General features: G+C 25.2%; 1 protein-coding gene across 1 annotated transcript; it reads right to left on the bottom strand.

Moving 5' to 3' along the window:
• Positions 1–2,845: 2,845 nt before the first annotated feature.
• Positions 2,846–10,521, bottom strand: LOC145829402 (uncharacterized). The gene is made up of 7 exons (XM_082937182.1): positions 10,339–10,521; positions 10,063–10,186; positions 6,217–6,443; positions 5,922–6,053; positions 5,269–5,394; positions 4,970–5,156; positions 2,846–3,411 (listed from the first exon to the last, which is right to left on the bottom strand). Exons 1-7 carry the CDS (start codon positions 10,504–10,506, stop codon positions 3,266–3,268), a joined length of 1,110 nt encoding a protein of 369 aa, XP_082793308.1. The 5' UTR covers positions 10,507–10,521; the 3' UTR covers positions 2,846–3,265.
• Between the last annotated feature and the right edge of the window lie 10,900 nt (positions 10,522–21,421).

The raw sequence follows: 21,421 nt of genomic DNA, 5'->3' as shown, positions 1-21,421 counted from the left end.
ATTCATTTGAGAGCAGTGAAACGCCGTTAGTTGAAATAAAGTTTTAGCACAAGAACATCTGTGGTAAAATAAAATTGATATAGGTTAAATCTGTGATATTTAAATAAAAGAGACACATTATTTTTAGGGGAAATGAAATTTTCAAAGTTGCTTAACTTTTTTCAGGGCTTGGTAGGAAAATATTTATTAATAAAATGAGAAATAAATTTAAATTTATTCTTAAAAATGTACATTAACAACAAAACTTTTTAATTTTTAGCATACACCAAAACCATCATGATTGTCTAGAAATACTTTTTCAGCTTTCCGCTGGAGCTTCATCAACACATGCATATTCAAAGTCTCTGAGGAAAGGATTCCCTGATCAAATCTTTGTTTATATCAAATATCCTGACTTTTTTCGAAAACCTTTATTTTTCCTGAATTTTCTCTTTTTTTTTCGTTTTTCCAGACTTCGTGGCAATCCTGGGATGAGTATTTCTTAGGTCTACTGTTCGACTCTAATCTAATTCTGGTGATCAGAAAAACTACATAAATTTTAAATATCAACTAGAAATAAGATAAACTTAAATAACATTACGAACAGTTGAAGCATGTAAGTATCATTACTATTATATACCATTTGCAACTTAAGTATGTAGAGGTTAATAATTTTATATTTACTTCACAAACGTCTTCAAAACTATACTAGTTTCATTCTAAATTTAAGGATGTATTTAGCGCTCTATTTTGATAAAATTTTATGAAACTTAGTTTCCAAGATTTTGGTCAGATACTAGTGTATTTCATTACTAGACCTGTGTCTGTTGGTTTTTTGTAAACACTTATGTGTAGTTGGTTTGATACATGCTTTACTTCAGTGTCGAGAAACAGTAGCTTTCCGTCAACGGATCTTTCTAGAGTGAAATCTTAGTTTATTAAAATTTGTCTAAACAGAGCGCCTAATATATGCTCAAATTTTACTGCTTTTAAAGATGAATATACAAAAATTAAAAAAATATTACATAAGAATCAGTATTCAATAAACCTTATAGAGTCCAAAATCAACAAATTCCTTGAAATTAATAAAATCGACAACTCAAAATTCAAACAAGACCAAAAGATTAGTACAAAAAATTAAAATAAAACATACATTGAATACTCAGGGTTGCCACTCGTTTTTTCCAAATTTTTTCCAGGTTTTCCAAATTTCTTCCAGGTGTTTAAAAGTACACATATTTGGGCTTATTGTTAGTTTTAAGTAAATTTCTATATAAGAAACTGTGTTAAATAGTATAAAAACATTGAAAAGATACTGTAAAGTTACTTTAAATGTGATTTTTAATAAAAAATATTTTGATAATGACAAAAAAATCTTATTTATATGATAGATTTTTTGTGTCAAATCGAAATTTTACTACTGCAAATGTTAAAATTGTTAAAATATCCAGGTTTTTTGATTAAAATTCCAGGTTTTTCCAGGTTATTTTTGCCTAAATTGTCTAATTCCATGTTTTTCCAGGTAAAGTGGCAACCCTGAATACTGCTCATGTTTCGCAATCTATACTTCAAAAACACAACATTGTTATTAAACCGGCCTACACGAGCATAAAATTTTCTGATCACTTCAGCAATAAAAGTAATAGCTCGGAAGTATTTGAAGACCATCTCTTAATTAGAGAAACGTCACAAGTCTTCTGACGAATTACAGACCACTGCGGAACATATAAAAACAGCGCAATATTCGACCATCTTTTTAATTGTACACGCTGTCAAAACTCTGACTTAGTTCAAAACTTTAAAGTTTTGAAACGATGTAAACAAAGCGAACTCTACAGCCTGGAATCAATACTGATAAACGAAGAGCGACCTAAGTCAAATACGCAAATCGCATTAAATTGAAAAGCAATAATAATAACAACTTATTAATTAACATACCCTTACTTAAGCTTTGCTGGCTTAACTCTAAAACTTGTATTTATTTTAATTTATTTATACGTCATAATTAAAACTGTTTTACAAAGTCATTTAACATTTACTTACAACTTGAGAATGAAACTAGTATAGTTTTTAAAACAAAACCAGTTTTTTTTTTGTTAGTTATTTGTATATTTCAAAGATACCTAGAAATATTTTTTAACATAACCCTCTTAAATGATCTTTTTTTTAAATTTTATTTATATTTTGGTCATGAATCTGGGCATCCTTTTATAAATTATTTGGCCAGATTTACCAAAAAAATGTTTTCGCAAGCCATAGTAAATTAAGAAAAAAAATAATAATAACAGCAAACTTGGAATGAAATGAATATAAAATAGAAATACAGTTTACACATAAGCAAAAAAATAGTATACTTGTAAACTTTAAACATAAAAAAGCTGAAACTTGCTTCCTTTGCATCACTTGTTTTTAGTTAAAAGCACGTCACGAGCCAAAAAAAATTCTTGACCCGTGGGCCACAGTTTGCCGACTGCTGATATAAGTTAAAAAAATTGTTGGAGTGGAGACGTTTATAATTTAAACTCGAGCATTTTGATTTTATTACCACCTTAAAGTATTTAATCTAAATAGTATTACAACTACTTACATAAAGTTTCTTATACAAATAGCTAAAATTTACAAAGTTTTAAACAAACAACACTATTAGTATCATAAAAACATTCTTTTTGTTAAAGAAAACTATTTACTTTTTAAAATAGATTAACAGGCTTACTGTATAATCTTTGACAATACTAGAATAAATGGAATATAATATTTATAACAGCATTTTACTATATAGTTTCTAAACTTCTTAGTAAACAAAATAAATATAAAATATTTTAAGAAACGCACTTTAACCAAAGCATAAAAAAGATGGAAACTTTTAATTTTAAAAACCCTGACAAAAATTTTATCTTTCATTTAGTTGTTCAAAACTATATTTTTAAATAAAGTAGTTTACAAACTAAAAAATTAACAGAAATACTGTAGTTTCAAGAAATTCAAATTACTTTGATACCAATGCGTAAGGTTTTTCATTGAGTTTACTACTGAATCATTTAAAATTAAACACAATACTAAAAAAAAAAAAATTTGACATAAAAACTTGTAAGGCCGAATTAGTTTCAAATTTAAAGTTTTAAATCACACTTAAAAAAGTTTTAGTTTTAATAATACTTTTTAAGAAACGCTTAAACAAAGACCATAAGAATTTCCTATCAAAACAGAAAGAATCTCAAAAATTATACTAAACAAAAAAAATTACTTAATCTAAATCACAACTTTTTCCTAAACTTGAAACAAATAATTAATCTCCTAACACTACAACTTCTTCATCGCTGTCTTCTACTTGTTGTTCTTTCTTACCGGCCGGTTGTTCGAACCAACTAGCACTCACTTCACCATTCACTCCGTTCTGCTTGCTTATTGGTTCTGTTTCCATCGCTTCAGTATCTAAAATAATCAATGTCAAATTCTTTAAAAAACGTATAGCTTTTTTTTACCAATTAAACAATTCAATTTATAAAGATATAAGTATTTTATTTACAAATGGACAATTTTTTAAGTCAGTATAAGTTAATAAACGATTACATAGTAAATAATCGTTAATAATAATAATCAGGGTTCGTGCGCGAAATTCCTTTTCATTTAGCCTGACAGAGACCTATTTAGCCTGACATTTTTTCAAAGTAGAAAAAATCACTTTCAGAAGGCATTTTGGGTATCAGGGGGTCTTAAATAGCAAATTAACACAATAAAAGTATTCACAAAACTACTTTTTAAAGAAAATAAAAATATAAATGAATTATTTTTCAACATCTATCAATCCCTCACCCAGCAACTTGAATATTTTTAACTGGTCATTATAATTTCTGCTTCAATGAATTCATACCTTTATTAAATTTTGGGGCTTAGTTACATCCACCACTTATCACCCATATATAAGGTTCGTGTCAATTAGTACTTGAATTCGTCAATTATAAGTTACATGACTGGATTAAAAGCTTTTATTAATTAAAACAGAAATGTGAATAAGTCTGAAAAAGAAAAACAAAATGTAATTAAACACATCTCTCAAAAACTTTATGTTATCATTAAAGCATCTTAATTTTTAAAATAAGTAATTAAAATAACCATGATATTACACAAGTAATTTTTTAGTCTTGTGAATATCTCTAATAACTTTGAATAAACAGAAAATAAAATATATGAACAAACTGCTAAGAGTGTTAATCTATAAAGTATTTGGTATAAAGCCTTTATATTAGAAATTAAATTATTAACCAAATAAGCTCTGAAAAACAAAGCTCATGTAAACAAATTCAAACAAACAGTCAAGTTGTTGAACTAAACTGTAATGTTTAAACTGTACTTTTTTATGAATTTTTATAATTATGACGTATATAATCTACTAAAAATAAAATAATGAAGATTCTTAAAATTATTTTAGAGATTCAACAAAAGGTTTTAAGCACTTATTTTTACAAATACTGACTGATATTGTCTTTAATAACTAAATCTTTATTTAGAAATAAATTCACATCTCAATTTGATCTTAATTAAAAAAATTTCATACATTTGAACTGACAAAAACTGAGATTCTCAAATACTTAAACACAAAAACTGATTTAGCCTGACGTTTTTCAACTTTTTTCAAAAAAACTGATTTAGCCTGATTTAGCCTGACTTAGCCTGACGCGCACGAACCCTGAATAATACAATGCTATACTGTAAAGTTCTTTATTTTTACATTTATAAAAGATTGGAAAATTTTTATTATAAACTCAACTTCAACTTTTTGTTAGTTATAAAGAAAATACTTTAAATAATAATCATTCAAAAATATTACGAAGTCTTAAAATGGTTTTAATAACATGTCAATTAAAAACTAAATTATTTTTTTTAAGTTAAAAAGTAAAAAAAATCAGACTAATTAAAAATGTATATACTTTAGTGTTTCCATCACTCAAAAGCTAAGAAAATAGTTTAGAAAAATTAAATTGTTACTCACCAATATCGGCTTCAATGCAGTCTCCAGAAGTATCACTTTCATTCTGTCGGTACCCGAACTCCTTCTGTTCATCTTCTTCTTTTCTACCGAAATGAGCGGTGATCGGAGTGAAGTCGAAGTTCTTCTCACTTCTTCTTTCGCTGTCTACCTTCAACGCTTTGTTGATGAACTCCGTTAAATCTTTCACCTATTATAGTTTCAACATTAATTTGAAGGTTAGATAACTACAAATAAATTTTAAGAAAAAAATAAAAGTTTATATATTACTAATACTTAATAAAATCAATTATAAAGCAAACTTTAGTAGCAGCTATACTGTTACACTTGAGAACTTGTTGTTTGTTGATCTGTATGCTTCCGTACATGAGAAACTTGCATATTTGCCTGTGTCGATTCATGCTTACCATCAACTTTCCATCTCGAACCTAACAGTAATTTATTATCAGTTTCCTACGTTGATGACTTTCATTATAACTTTACAAGCTTACACTAGCAAAAAAAAAAACATTTGAAAACAGTTTAATAAGCTTTACGCTATTTTTTTAATTCGTCATATAACTTAAATATTAGGACTTTTTTTCATACAAGCACCTAGAATATAAAAAATATAAGAACCAGTTGCAAAATGCAGGATTTAACTTTATTCTAAAAATGCTAACGTTTTTTAGTGATAATAAAGTAACATATCTCACCACTTTTTAAGCCAAATCTTTGTTCTATCTTTTTTGCTTGAATATGTTAATAATTTTACACTTATTTATATACTTACAAATTTATAAGTATACACTAAACAAGTAATTTTAAACCTGGCATAAAAACAACTACTTTATTATAAAAAGTTTAAAATTATATAAAAAGACCTTCGTCAACTTAACACTAAAACAGTAAATAAAAAGCTCATTTATGGAAAAAATTACTTTAAAAATAAATTTTCATAACAAAATAAACAAACTTTTTCTTCTTTATAATTTGCATCTAACACCATTTCATTCCCTTCATTGAAAAATGAAAACGTGCAGCACAGAGGCATGTGGTTGACAGTGAGTGGAACCGGATTGCTTTCTTCCAACGATTGTACTTTCACCTGTTTATTTGTCAGCTCCTATTTATTGTGAAGCATAAAAACGTAAAACACTGAAATAATGACCTCAGAATTTCAGATGAAAAGCCTGGACTTTCTTCACACAGATAAACAACTGCGTAGCACTTAAATACTATTTGAAAATAAGTGTGACAACTTATCTTACCTCTGTGCCGCTGAACTGCACCGACGGCCGCTTGAAGTGTTTCAACGCGGTGATGGCGGCGATGGAGGCGCAATCGAGCACGTTGCCGTCGTGGTTGATCAGGTTGAGGTGGAGGTGGACGTTCCAGCACTTCTCCCCGCTCCTCAGGCACAGCTCCTCAACGTCCACCGCGTCGCACTTCGTCAGCGACTTCTCCAGGAACTGCTGGATTTCCACGTTCGCCGTTCCTGTTTGAAACTAGTCGGTTGTGGGTTTGTTTAACTTAACCGTCGGTTTAATAGAAATACAACAATTTAGCTTCATAAAATAACAACAAGTAAAATGTAATTTAATTAAATGTTAGTAATAAGCAACGAAACAGTGTCAACGTAATTTAAATTTTCTTGAAAAAGGACTTTCTACAAATTAACGGTGTAAAATTTATCTTATATTTAAAATTTCAATCTAAGGGTACTACATGTTCATTTGTAGAGAGTAAAATAAATTCAAATAAAACGTATTTATAAATTAAAATTCAGAACATTGAAACAATAAAACTTAAAACATAAGAATTTATTCAATTTGAAGACGAACTGCAACAGTGAACTGTAATTAAAAATTCTATTTTAACATTAAAATTATTCTTTAAACCAATTTAAATTTTTACCAGTTTCCTTATAAATTTATAATAAAATTTTGATAAAATATTTAAAATATGGTATTTGTTTTTTTATAGTTTTGATAAAACAAAAAACATACAAGCTACAAACAAACAAAAGTATTAATTTTGTTTATTGGAGAAGTTTTAAAATTTTTTATTGTATCACGGGCTGTAAGTAACATTTTTTAAGTAACAGGTCAATTTTCCTATTAAAAATTGCTTGAGGACCACACTGTAAAGAAAAAAGTTGTTTGCAGGTGAAATTTATATAAAATAATCGTAGTAACCATCAAAAATACTGTTTTAAACCAAGAAAGCAGAGAAATAAGCAGTAACAAAGCACTACTAATTTTTAATTACTAAACAGAAAGCCTAATTGTAAGTTTTTGCCACAAAAACTTTTTTTAAAGGTATGCATTTAGCTGAAAAGTACATTGCAGACCACACATTTTTGCAGTCAGATATTTGCTTTGTTGGCCGCAGTTTGCTAAACCCTGAATTGTACAAGTGCTTATTAATAAAGATACCGAAACTAAAAATGTACTAAATTGTCAAAAATTATTATTAAGTCATTTAAAATTTTCATAAGCTTTAAAAAAAAATATTTTATATGATATATAATATTTAATAAAATTTTTTAATTAAACTGAAAACTACAGAGAATTAGACAACTTTAAAAACATCTCTACATTTCAAAAAGGTTAAAACTTATAAAAAATTACTAATATGATTATATATCAAAACTTAACCTAGTTTTACATAAAAATATACCAACATAATGATTAACTAGCTTAGCATTACAATTATTTAATATATATTTTTTATTAGACAATATTTTACCAATAGCAGTAGATAAAAAATAAAAATAAACCAAAAACTTATAATAAAGTATAAAATTTAAAGGCTGACTATCGAACACTTTTTTGTCATACTAACTAAGTAAAAATATTTTTTTAAGTTAAAAAGATAACAAATTTTTAGTCTTTGTAAACACCTAGAAATACTCTAAACATTCTAACATGATAAAACACATATTTATATTTGTATATTTCATTAAATAACCTATTTGTTAAAAAGTATTTAATCTTGCTGATATCAGCAAACATCAAACTTGCTAAATCGTGTGATAGCGTCTGCTATCAACAACTTATGTAGAAAACTACAATTATGTTTATGCAAAGTAAAAACAAATAAATTAGTTACTATGTTATTCTCAAAAAGAGTTAAATCTATGTTTTTATTACACTAGGAAAACATAACAAAGTAACTGTACTTTTTTATTGATGCGTTTATTTATGTAATGCAACAAACATCTTTAAATGGAACTTAAAAGACAGATTTTGTAAGTAGATTATATTTTTTTTCAAATCAATTGGTTTAACAATTTTTTAAAGGTAACAAAACATATTGTTAAACCAATTGATTTGAAAATAGAGTTGCAGTATAAATTTGTACTTTATCGTTTTATTGTTACCTTATATACATAAATTTACAGCAATATTCAAAAATCATATAAATATTTTTTTAAATGTCATAAAAACTTAAAATAAATTAATATATGCTTTTTAAATTTAATAAATTCGAATTTGAATACTAAAATTGAATAATGTTTTAAGTATATATGTAAATTTATTACTATAAAGATACATAACATTTGTTTTAAATCTTTAAAACACATAAGGCAGCTTTTAAGATAATCACTTTGAATTATAACAAGATTTAAAAAATCTAAAAACAGTTGTAGTATAAAAATGTTGAACTAGTTATTTTTATCAAAAAAAACACAACGAATGAAAGACATAGTGGTGACTGTTATCTTAAAGGCATAGTGGTAGTAAGATGTTTTTACAAAAATTAACATTGGCTATATTTGAAAGTTTAAAATATGAACTACAAGTAAGTTTTCATAACATACAAACATTTTAGTTAACTTTAGAGATAATGTAATTTTAGTACACTAACATTAAAGCACAATTCTTTTTATTGTTAAATTTTTTTTGTATCAAAAGAAAAGAATGTTTTAAAAATAAATTAAATTAAAAATTTGAATTTTTTGACCAAAAGAGAAAAATATTGTTTCATTAAATTAATATTAGACTGAGAAAGTTTGAGAATGATGCCTTAAAGCCTGTCGTTTATTTTTAATTTTTAACATTATAATTTTAAAAAGAACTTGTTGAGTTTTCCAACTTTGCACACTTATATTTAAAAAATTAATTTGAGTTCAAAAATGTGCAAGGCAGCACATTTTTATTAAGACTTTATTTTTACTTTGAAAAATAGAAACAAACTTTTTATTAAATTAAGGGCATAAGGGGGTCTGACATTTTTTTTACTAAAAATAACATTGATTTTATATGAAAGCTTGAAGTACAAACTACAAGCCTATTATTATAGAATTGAAAAATATTATCAAACTTTTGAGATATGGTAATTTTTATAAAGAACTTCCAATACAAACATATGGACCGCAAATTTTTTGAGGTCAATTTTCTTGGAAATTTAAAAAATCACTAAAAATCTATCTTCTCCTTCATTTTTTGAGCTACAGACCTCAAACTTTCAGGAAACGTTTCTTTTATAGTTTAAAAGACTTTGAACGTTGAAATTTTGAAAATATTTAAAAACAAATATTTTAGATTATAAAAACAAAAAAATAGGTGGTTTTTTTTTTTAATTAAAACTTAATTTTTTAAAATTAAAAAAATTCCTGCATTCAATCTTTTTAAAATTTAATAATAAACTTACTATGAAAATTTGAAGAATATTACTTTAAAAATGAAGGAGGATATACATTTTTTGTGAAATGGTCTTTTTTGCGTTTTTAGTTTGCGCCTTCCATTAAGAACCTATTGAGGTCACTGACTTAGACCGCTTATATCTTAAAAATTACTTTGAACTTTTTTAAGAGGTTAAAATGTCTGATAGCTCAGATAAAACTCTATAAAATAAGAACAATTTGTAAAAATCAAGGTGGACTCCCCGCCTTCCCCTATGCCCTTAATAAATAAACATCTACAAAAATTTCTGATCTAATGGCAGACAGGTAGAATTATTAGATATTAATTGAAACAAGCTTAACTATTAGTTAAAGTATTTGATAAACAAACACATTCTTAAGCTAGTACTACACTCATACAGTAGAAAAAATACTTTAACTGGAAATTTAAGAAATTAAATTACAAATATATTTCAAAACAACAAACCAGGCTTAGATGGATCAAGAAAACCAGCAGCAAGTGTGGACATTTCCAAGTGAACAGTCAATCTACCTTCACTGGGTCTTGATTCCCTTGGTCTGTCAACTTCAGCAATTACTTGTGCCATTACCTTTTAATTGTTTAAATGAACAAGACAACAACTTTTAGCTATACCTATCTAATTCCTCAAAAAAAACTATACAAGTATTAGTTTTAAAAAATATCAACTTTCTTTAATTCCATTATCTACCTATATTTTTTTTGTAAATAAACACTGCTTACCTTTGTATCACCTAGACTGACCATGCAATAACCAAGATCACAGCCAAAATTGATAGAAAGTTCCCTATAACTAAGCATGTCTCGCTTATCCAGTCTGATATTTTTTGCCAATGCTCCTAAAATGAAGTCATTTTCTTCTGATGACACTGGAAGTTCTCTCATAGGCATGATTATATTAATGTATTAAAAACTAAAACATTTGTACAATATTATAAACTGAACTTTCTTAATTTTGAAAAATAAGATAAATTATTTGATAAGGTAACAAGTGTTATTTTTACAGACAATTATTTAAGATAAACAATACTAAATATTTATCCTAAAAATTAAACACTTGCATTATACGACATTAATAATGGATGTTAAATGGAAATAATTAATGAGTACTTATAAAAAACAGTTAAGCTAAAACTGTATAAAATAGTTAAACTTTCAGTTACCATTAGGGTAGCTACTGATTTTTTTTTTTATATCAGTACTGATGTTATTTCTGGTCTATAAATTACAAGTTTTCTTGTCCCATTTCAGTATGTAATTAAACTTGAGATAAGAAAAGAGTTTTTAACTGTTAAAAACTACTGAAGACACTGTAGTATAGCTACTTTAAATGCATTTCAGTTGATTGCAACTAACATTATTTATAAACTAAAAATTTTCAAAAATATTGTCATAAGACTGTTTAAAAGCTACTTATTAGTAATACCCATTTTAAATTTGAACGTAACTTTAATAATATTATCAAATTATTTTATTATTAATAATGAACTAAATTTTCTAAATATTGCAAGGAACAATTCCTGAAAGTTTAAGGTATTTTTTTTTAACGTAGGAATAGAGATAGATTTTTAATGAAATATTCTTTTTTTGCAATTTTAGTTTGCGCCTCCCATAAGGAACCTATTTTTGCCTCCCACTTTGACATGCTATATCTCAAAAAAAAAATTAACTTTTAAAATATGTAAAAAGCATTTTGTAGCTTAGTTAAAACTCTAAAAAATAAGATCAAATTGTGAAAAAAATGATTTACCCTGCCCCTGTGACCTTAATGTATATGTTAATTTCTCTTCCATGGTGTAATGTTTGAAGGTTTCTTAGACTCAGTAATCTTTTTCTAGTAGATTGAGTTCTTAGTTTCACAATAACTAGTCTTATTTTATTGATGTTATATTTACCCACACAGTATAATGTATTTAGTTCAGTTTCAGTCAACTAGTTAGAACTTAAACTATTTGAAGTTGAGGTCTTTTTTTAGAATTTTCAATTGTGTAAACTGATGGACTGTTACAATTTTCAGGAACATTAAAAATTATGACATTTAAAGCTTTTTTTTATTAGTTTTCTTTCACTTTCAGCATTTATTTTTTCTGTTACTAATGTCAATTTACTGTCGATGTTATTAACAATGTCCGGTTGTATAGTAATTGAGTTATTTGATCTTTCTGGATCTACTGAGCATTTCATTACAAAATTCTGAAATTTGCTAGTAAAACATTTTTAAATTCCATTAGACTTTTATGTAGCAAATTAATTATCTGTTCAGGAGAATTCTCTGCTTTTTGTTTCATATAAACCTCCATATGGTTTTTCTGCGTTTTTTTAATGCTAATTTCCAGTTCTTTAATTTTCTTCTCATACTCATTTTTCAAATTACTGATTTATTTTTCCAATAATTCATACTTAATATAATTTTTTCTTCCAAGTTGTATCAGGCTTTCTTTTGTGGCTCTGTTAACTTTACTGTTATCAAGGACACTTCTTATATCTGCTTCAGACATATTAATTTAACTATATATAACTTTTTCTTCTCTGAGAATTTATTAGAAAGAAACAATATAACAACTTTTAAAAGAATAAAAAAGTACCAAAATTCAAGAATAAAAAAATAACAAAAATTACAAATAAAATCACTTAAGTATTTAAATTTATAAAAACTTTTGTACATGTTGCTAACCAATCAGCAGTTTTAAATTGATTTAAAAGTATTTATATGGCTTGCATACTTTACAACTTATATATGTATATATATATAAAACACTAAGTTTTCAAACACAATTGTTTCACTATTCTGTCAAACAGAACATGTAGAGAGCCTCTCTGTTTCAGCATTTACATAACAATAGAAGTATATAATTCAATAGGAATATTCAATTTAAAAATTCCAGTAGATACGTTTCATAATCATAAAGACAAAAAATGTTGTCCCTAATCTTCAGCTGGTTCAATTTAAAATAAAAAGCACTTTGGTAAACAGAGATGCAAAAGTTATACAAAAACAATATGACGTAAGAATTGAACATTGTACATTACAAATATTCGGTGCAAAAGTTGATCATTCATCTAACCAAACAAACAACTAAAGTTCACAAAAACCACAGTTAAGTGACTATAAAATACTTTAAAATTTATTGTATTTTAAGAGGAGTTTTTTCATATGTTGACAAGACGATATGAATTCACTCCTAACATTTAAACAACCTTCATTTTTTAAGGCATGCAAAACTGCTGTTGATTCTTTTAAGCACAGCCGACAAACAGGGTTATTCCCATCTGCTATTGGTTGTGCTCTTTTTATCACTTTACAAGTTAATTTAAAACCAATTTTTTGCGCTTTAGACCCCAAACATACTTTGAAAGCTTTGTCTCATTTTTGTATAAACCACCCTTAAAAAAATTTTTATGGTTAGCATACCAAAATCTGAACTGAGTTGAGCATAAGCTGAAGTAGAACTTCTTTTCAAGGTCAGAGTTAACTGTTGCCTTGTAAATAATGTTCTCCAAACGTCAATTGTCCCCTTTCAAATCATATTTGCAGCCACTAGCGCAATTACACCGATTTTTGATCAAATTACTTATAGTAATATATATTTATATATATATACCACAGATGTTTTTGTGTCAAAACTTTATTCAGACTAACGGCGTTTCACTGCTCTCAAATAAATTTAAGAACAGATCTACGGAGTCTCAAAAAAGCTTTATATATATATATATATTGCTTATAGTAATATATAATTAAAAAGTTTTTCATTTAGATTCTGTAAAAAACCAAATTAAAACAAATAATTTACAGCATTTTGTAAAGTATATAAGATTTTATTTAAAGATTTAAGTTTGTCTATTTAGATAAAGGTGTTTTAATGAATTTTTAAAACTAGTTAATTTTAAGCCTTACATTACAAACATTAATAAAATGCATATTCATTTAACAATATTTTCAGTAACAAGCTATTTTTTCCCAGAGTAAATAGTATTTATGGTTTAAGTCATTATTGTATCTTAGTTGTAAAATATTGGAAGAATTGCCAAAAACTTAAAAGCTATATTGGAGCATTTCAATTTGGACTAAGAGATGATTTACTTAAAAGTCAATCAGAAAAGTAACAAGCTTAATCTTTACATACCATAACTTAAACTTATATCTCTGTTATTTATGTTTGTACTTTTTTTTGGACTGATTGCTGTTGTGTTGGTCTCATAAACTGGGTGTAAGTAGTACTGGATCGGTATAAGTTATTTTTTTTTGTATCTTGTATCTAAAATTTTTTAGTGTTGTTTCATCCTCATTGACACTGTGATTAAACAAGTAAGTGTTTTTTTTTTAATTAGTTTTACTATTTCTTAATTGTTATATCTGTTTCAAAAGATAGAAATCCTAAATTTAGGTGTATAAACTTCATATGTTTTAGTTATTTTGCTAGTTTAATTTTACTTGTTAAAAACTTTAGTTTATGTTTATGTACAGTTTATTTAACTCCCTTAAAATTTTTTTTTTTTTTTTTTTTTTTTCAGAATATTTGTTAAGTTTTATTTTTATTTTTTAAAGTTTAGCTGTTTTGTATTAGAAGTGATTTAGTTTTATTGCTATTATTTATTGTTTAATCAATTTCTATTGCTAGATTTTGTTGATTAAAACTGAATTGTTTACAATTCAATAAAACAATTAAACAAATACTTAAACATTTTAAATTTTTACCTACCTACAAGCACATATACTAGAAATTTTTAGAAACTATTTAAAAGTACATGGTGCTCTTACAGTATTATTATAATACTAAATATTTGGCAATTACCTAGGATGATGTCTCACCAATATCAAACTGAAAATATACTATATTTGATGTATTTTTTAACCATAATTATAATACGGTGATGTTTTTTATCATAAAAAAAATTAAACTAAAATAAATAAAGTAAATAAAAATATAATAGAGTTTTATTTTAGTTTTTTAGACAAAAGATAGTTAAGGTTTACACACAAATGAAATAATTTGTGCCCCAACTCATGTGTAAAGCCAAAGTTTTATCATATTTTTGGGTTAAAAATGTATATTTTATAAATACATAAATAAAATTAAACTTAATTATCATAAATTGATAAAACTTAAATATTTAATCGCTTCTATTTGACAATATAAAGCGATTATATCAACACAACAACTAATAACGATATTAATTATTAATTAATTAATAGTAAATTAATGATTACGATATTAGAAAATAAGGTTGATTAGATATTTTAGTTTATCATAAATTTTATTCTTACTATGTATTTATATAGCTTTTTAAATAAAAATTATTTTTTAGATTAAATCTAAAATGTTTAATCTAAAAAACCTGAGACCAAACAGCAACCACAAGTCTAAGCAGATATTCATTTTCATAAATTAAATAACAGGGATTAAAAGAAGAAACGCGATAGGAAAAAAATATCTAAACTAAATAATAAAAAAGAAATTATATACGAAAAATTGGTTGAAAAAACAAGTGATTTTTGTTAATTTTTTACTTAACTAACTTTATGATTACTTGTTAGTTGATTAAACATATATTGTTTATCAGTATACATTCGACTATTACTTCAATAATTATGTATGAAGTATTTATAAAATAAATAAAAAATAAGTAAAATACAGAACCAAGTTTTTTTAATAGTACAAATTTATTTATAATTGAAGATTTAAGAACGTAAATTAAACAGTTTACAATATCTAAAAAGTTAAAAGAGTTTTTAAACTTACAGAAATAAAGTTTCTGAATACTGAATATATATTTTTTTGTTTTAACTTGAAATTTTAAGCTCGAAGATTTGTGTAGCGTTTCGCTCATTAAAATCTGGCAACTATAGCTAATTATAATAACAACTAAAACTTTTGTAATTTTCAGTGTTAAAAAATTAAAACAGTTTTTTTTTAACATAAGTATTTTCTTGATCAATATTATTATTTTTTTTTTTTTTAAGAAAATGTATAAATATTTTATTATTATTATTTTTTTAAAGAAAAGCTCTGTATTCAGTTTTTTATTTGACTCATTATATCAATATTAATTCAATCTTTTTTTTTGTTTTTTTTTTTTTAAACTAGTACCAATTTTACCTAATTATACTCTGATACGCTTGAATTTTCGAATATGCAACATTTTTGTTTTTGTTTATATTCTTCACGCATGAATAAGTTTTTAAACAACAGTATAATTAACTAACATTGTTATATGCAGTTTCATATTTTATTTTTTCTTGAAAAGGTCGCAATCTCTTGCCACCGAAACCGGTTGCGAATAAAATATAAAATTTGCATAAATCTATTTAAATCTATTTACTTGATCAATATTAAAAAAACGATAATAAAATAACAATTTTTGATTGGACTAAAAGCAACTATATGCAATTGGTTATATTGAAAAAGTTACACAATTCTGATTGAGTTTTTTAAAGATTACTTCTATATATATATATTTATTTAACGACAAAAAAGGCGCTAAAAAAGTTTAGTCCTATTACCTGGTGCACGAAGGAATCTTTCAGTTATTATGTGATACGACTCGTGTCGTAAACCGCTTGGATACCTTTTAACGTCTTGTCCAGGACGTAATTCTAAAGAGTATTTTAAAACTGTTTTTAATAACATAGCATGAAAAACTTTGTTGTTTTTTTTTTACCCTAAGAGTATACACTTGATTAAACAACAAGTTATTTTAAGTTTTTTTTTTAATTTGTTTGAGAAATTATTTATTGATTACTAGTTTAAAGTTATTAAACATACAAAAAATAGGTAAGATTGTAAAAAAAACTGTTTGAAGGTAATTTAGATTGCTTTGAATAGAAATTAGTTGGTTGGTTGGGTAATAGTTTGAAAGAAAATTTTTTGGTTTGAATATATTTAATAGATTAAGTTTAGATCAAAATATATAGTTTACCTTTATGTTTTATTTTTAACTGAAAATACTTGTACACATTTAGAGTTTTATTTAAAATGGTTTAATGTCAATATCTTTAATTATAATTTTTTTTAACTTAACTGATTTTAAATTCTTAGTTTATATTAAATCAATTACAATTAAAAATATTTTCTGTTCGATCATTTTCAAATTCAAAAAGTATTCGTGCAATTAATTCTGGTCCAAACTATCTTTATTTTTACTTTACTATTTTTTTCTGTTAAATTAGTGTCATTAGCACAAAATATTATTTTTTGTTGCATACTAATGTAAACATATGTAAATTTGAGTAAAATTGTTTTATACTTTTTTACCTTTAATGACAATATAGTACTTTTATAGACTTTAAAATTTTAACTGCATTTAATTTCACTCAATTGTGGGTATACAGCTAAATTAAACTTTTTCAACCATGTAGCTATTAGTTTACTTCCGATATATTTATGTGAGAAGTTTATATTTATTTTTTGAACCTTCACATAAATGAAAGGCAGAAGTCCATGTGTTTTGCTTTTTTTGTTTTTATTACACAATATATATATTTTTTGAAGAGCGTTTTATATTTTATTTCACAATCAAATTTTTGATAATTTCATGAAAATGTCTTAAAATTAAACTTTAGACTTGTGGTTTCAGTTTTAAACATCCTGTTTTCCTGCTTAAACACAATCAAGTGGTGCTAAATACAAGTCTATTGCCACCTTATTTGTTTGTTGAAGTACTTTTTTCTATGTAAGAATTTATATTTTCTTACTACTGTAAAAATTAAAAGCTACTGTAACAAATACACTACAAAATTCAGTCTGGGAAAATTGTTCTTTTAAAATCTATGTAACATGATCAAATCTCGAAAACTCAATGGAATGACTAAAGTTCATTTACTAAATTATCCATTACTCTACACAAGATTATATTAGTCGAGTATATGACTTATAATATTGGTTAGAAAAGGAACTCAACTATCTTCTAAAATTAGTAATAAAAATCTACGAAATAATTTGTTGATACACTATTATAGGGTTCCCACTTCTCTATAAATCCCTAGAAGTTTGCATTATTCTGAAAAAACTCTATAAATCCCTAGAAAAATTTGAAAAATATGTGAAAATCCCTAGAAATCCCCATAAGTTTTTTTTTTTTTTGGTTGGTGATTGAAATTTGAAAGTGACACAAAAAAAAAGTTTTATTTTTTTTTAAATCTATATATTTGCAATCTCAGTACCAAGCTGTGACTCCATGGCACCACCTAGCGGATTTTTTTAATTATTTGTATTAAATACAATTAATCTAAAGTTTGCTAATTTAACGGAAATCAGAGCTCAAAGCCGTCAAACTTCCGTAAATTTCTTATCAAGACTGTGCTTATAAAAGGTTAATGACATATTTTACTTTATACACCTTTGAAATATGTTCGTAACGTTTAGAATTCTTTTTTTTTTTGATAATTTACCTATAAATTTGTTATAGTTTATGGATTTCCCTATAAGTTTTTTCTGAAATTTTAGTCGGAACCCTACTAATATCAATAAAAGTAGAGAAAACTGACACAATTTAATATTAAATTAAATTGTACAATAAGCCTAAAGTATATTTAGTGCTAGTGTTTTATAACAAAGGACAACTATAATTATGAGCAAACATGGTACTAAACTTTTAATTTTAATGAAAAATAAAAGTTTAATAATAAAATTTTTTTATAAAAAGCGGAAATTTTAATAAGTATAGATTTTATTTTGGAATGTTTAAAATACAGTTTAAATAATAATTATTCTAGCTTTATTTTAAGAGTTTTTTTACAATAGTTCAACTGCTTTTACAAAATAAAAAGATAAGATTTAAGATTTTTGACCAATATATGCCAATACCCAAGTAATAATATGTTAATATTTTTTTATATATAACAGTAAACAAAATATTTGTTACGTTAATATATAATAATGAATAACAAATTATATCAAAACATAGTAACTTAAAAAATAGTTTAATATTGTTAATATTATTATCAAAGTAATAATAATAGGTATAATAGATAAATAGCTAACTAGTTTTACTTAGTTTTAACTAGTGTTCAGTTATAAACTATTAATATATTTTAAAGACTAACTGTGTTTTAACATATCTTAAGTAAGCTAAAACTTTATTTCTGAAAACTTTGATTATTAAATAAAAGGTTTTTATATTAATTTAACATATTAAACTACTTATACTAGATATTAAATTAACTTTGACATGTTCATGGTTGCCACTGTTCAAGCTGAGAAAAATTTCCTGACTTTTTCCTGACTTTTTACAAAAATTTTCCTGACTTTTCTACATCAAACTCTTAAACTAAACTTATTCTAAAATACATAACCTAACACTTAAAACTATATAAAGCTTTCAATCTAATTTTAATACAGGTTAAAAACAACAGTTTTTTGCTGAATTCTATCATCAAATTTCCAGTACATCACTTAAACCATCTGTGTATGATTGATGTTTGTAATAAACAGCTCTATCAGCAAAATACTTGTATTATTACCTTATAAACACAGCCTGTCTGAAAAAAGACACAATTTTTTAGCATTTCCTAGCATAAATGTATCTAGAAAAAACAACCGACATATAAGGAACTTTTACAATTAAAACCTTAAATCAATAACGAACTTTTACAACACAAACCTTAAAACAATAACGAACTTTTACAGTTAAAACATTAAAACAATTAAGATCTTAATCAAATACTGTTTTTTTTTATGTATGTACTAAAATTTATTTTCTTCGTTTTTTTATTAGCACTTCAACCTCTTCATCTAATGAAGATATGGTTTCCTTCATTAGGTCTGCATTCCGGTTCAGTGTACACATTAACTTGTTACATAAAATACTAAACTAACTGCTTAGTTATAAAGAACTCAATTATTTACTTAAACAAAAAACACTTTGATTCTAAAATTATGCTAGATAAACTTTTGTTTATATATCACAGTTTCACTATGGAAGTGTCCTTGCTACAGATCATCAATACTAAAAAGCTTACAAAACCTTCTTGTTCAAGTAGGGTACTTGTTCAATATGTTAATAGAAAATTTTTGCAGTTTTATAAAGGATATTTTACTAATTTATACCAGATGAAGGCATTGGAAATAAAATTAAATATTTTTTTAAATTTCTAGGAAAATTTTGGAATTTTTTTCTGACTTTAAAGCACCTTTAATTAATTTTTACCATTTAAAGGCTTTGGAAAACAAGGAATTTTGTAAATTTAATCTGATAAAATCTGAATTTTTTTTTAAATTTTATCAAATTTCCTGACTTTTCCTGACTTTTTTTCAAAACCCCCAATTTTTTCCTGACTTTTCCTGACTTTTGTCATTTTAAAAAATTTTTCCTGATTTCCTGACTTTTCCTGACCGAGTGGCAACCCTGTATGTTAATAAAAACTCGATAAAAAAAAATATTCACAAAAAGGTATTGACAAATTAGTTTTTTAACTTACAAAACCTATAAATTTATAAAATCAATATTGTACACTTAAAAAAAAATTAAATATATACTTTTAGATTATATATTATTCTACATATCTTATTTTTATTAATTGAATAAAGATATAAACTTAATTCAAATTGTTTGTTAAAAATAAATTCATAGTAGAAAATCATACTGAAAAATTTTTTTTTTATTTGTTTGATAAAAACTGCTATTTTGTTAGCTTGATATTTGTTTTTAAATATCACTAAGTATTAGTTCTTTGAACTGAAGCAGAGGTCGGGTTATTACGACTAGTTAGACAAATGCAGTTAGAAAAGCAAGTTGTTAGCCAAGTTGTCCTGGACGAGACGTTAAAAGATATCCAAGTAAAGTGCGACTCGATAACTAAAAAGTTTTTCGTGCACCAGGTCAAAGGACCAATTTTTTTTGTTTAATAATAAATAAAAGCAGTTATATTCCCCAACGTGTCTTTGTGTAAAACATGAAAAATTGATACTTTAATGACTGTTATTTAAAAATGGGCCCCTAGTTTGATATTGAACTAAACTAAAGCTTATTAAGTGAGAATATTTACAATATCAATTAAAAAGTAATTTGTTTTAAACGTATTTCCAAATTTTGAAAGTTGTAGCCACAAGAAAATACTTATTTCCAATAGGTTAGGTCTGCACAATTTTTTTAATGAGCTTTACTTGTTACTTATTAAAGGCTGTCACATCTGATTTCGACATTTGAATATAATAGATAATTTTATTATTTTGGTATAAGGTTAGCCTTTCACTATTTGTAGTTTTCTTTTAATAAATATATCTCTAACCTTAACATTAAGGTGCACAATAATTCAAATTTCAAAAAGTTTTTTAAAAGTCCTCAAAACAAAGTATAAAGTATGTTTGTGAAAAATAAATAAACATTTTTTATAGGTCTAATTTATACCTACAGACTTTTTTTTTTGAATTTTTTAAAATGATTCTTGATATATAGCTACGTGTATTAATTTTTAATAGTTTTTAGAATTCTCTTTTATTTTATTTTTTTTTTTGCTGTCATAATCTTATGAGTTAGATCTACAACCGCTTTTTTTTAATATATGTTTTTAGATATGGTCTCATAAAAATTTTCAAGAATTAGAAATGTCCGAACTTAAATTGTAACGTAACCAACGCTGAGACGACAACTGATGATGCTAAGCTGTATTTTATAAGCCGTAAAACTCTGGCACACTCTTAATGTTTTGTTTCAAGCATTTTATTTTTGTAAAACAAGCCATATTCAAACATACTCAGCATAAACGATCAATAAAAATATATCAAATACTAAAATGTTATATGCGTTTAATGTACCGGTTATAGTCAATAAGTTAAAAAAAGAGCTATTTCACTAGAACCTCAAACTT

This window comes from Thalia democratica, chromosome 2 (assembly GCF_965202585.1).
Source record: "Thalia democratica chromosome 2, ktThaDemo2.hap1.1, whole genome shotgun sequence".
Lineage (NCBI taxonomy): Eukaryota > Metazoa > Chordata > Thaliacea > Salpida > Salpidae > Thalia > Thalia democratica.
This window is presented reverse-complemented; position numbering and strand designations above follow the sequence as displayed.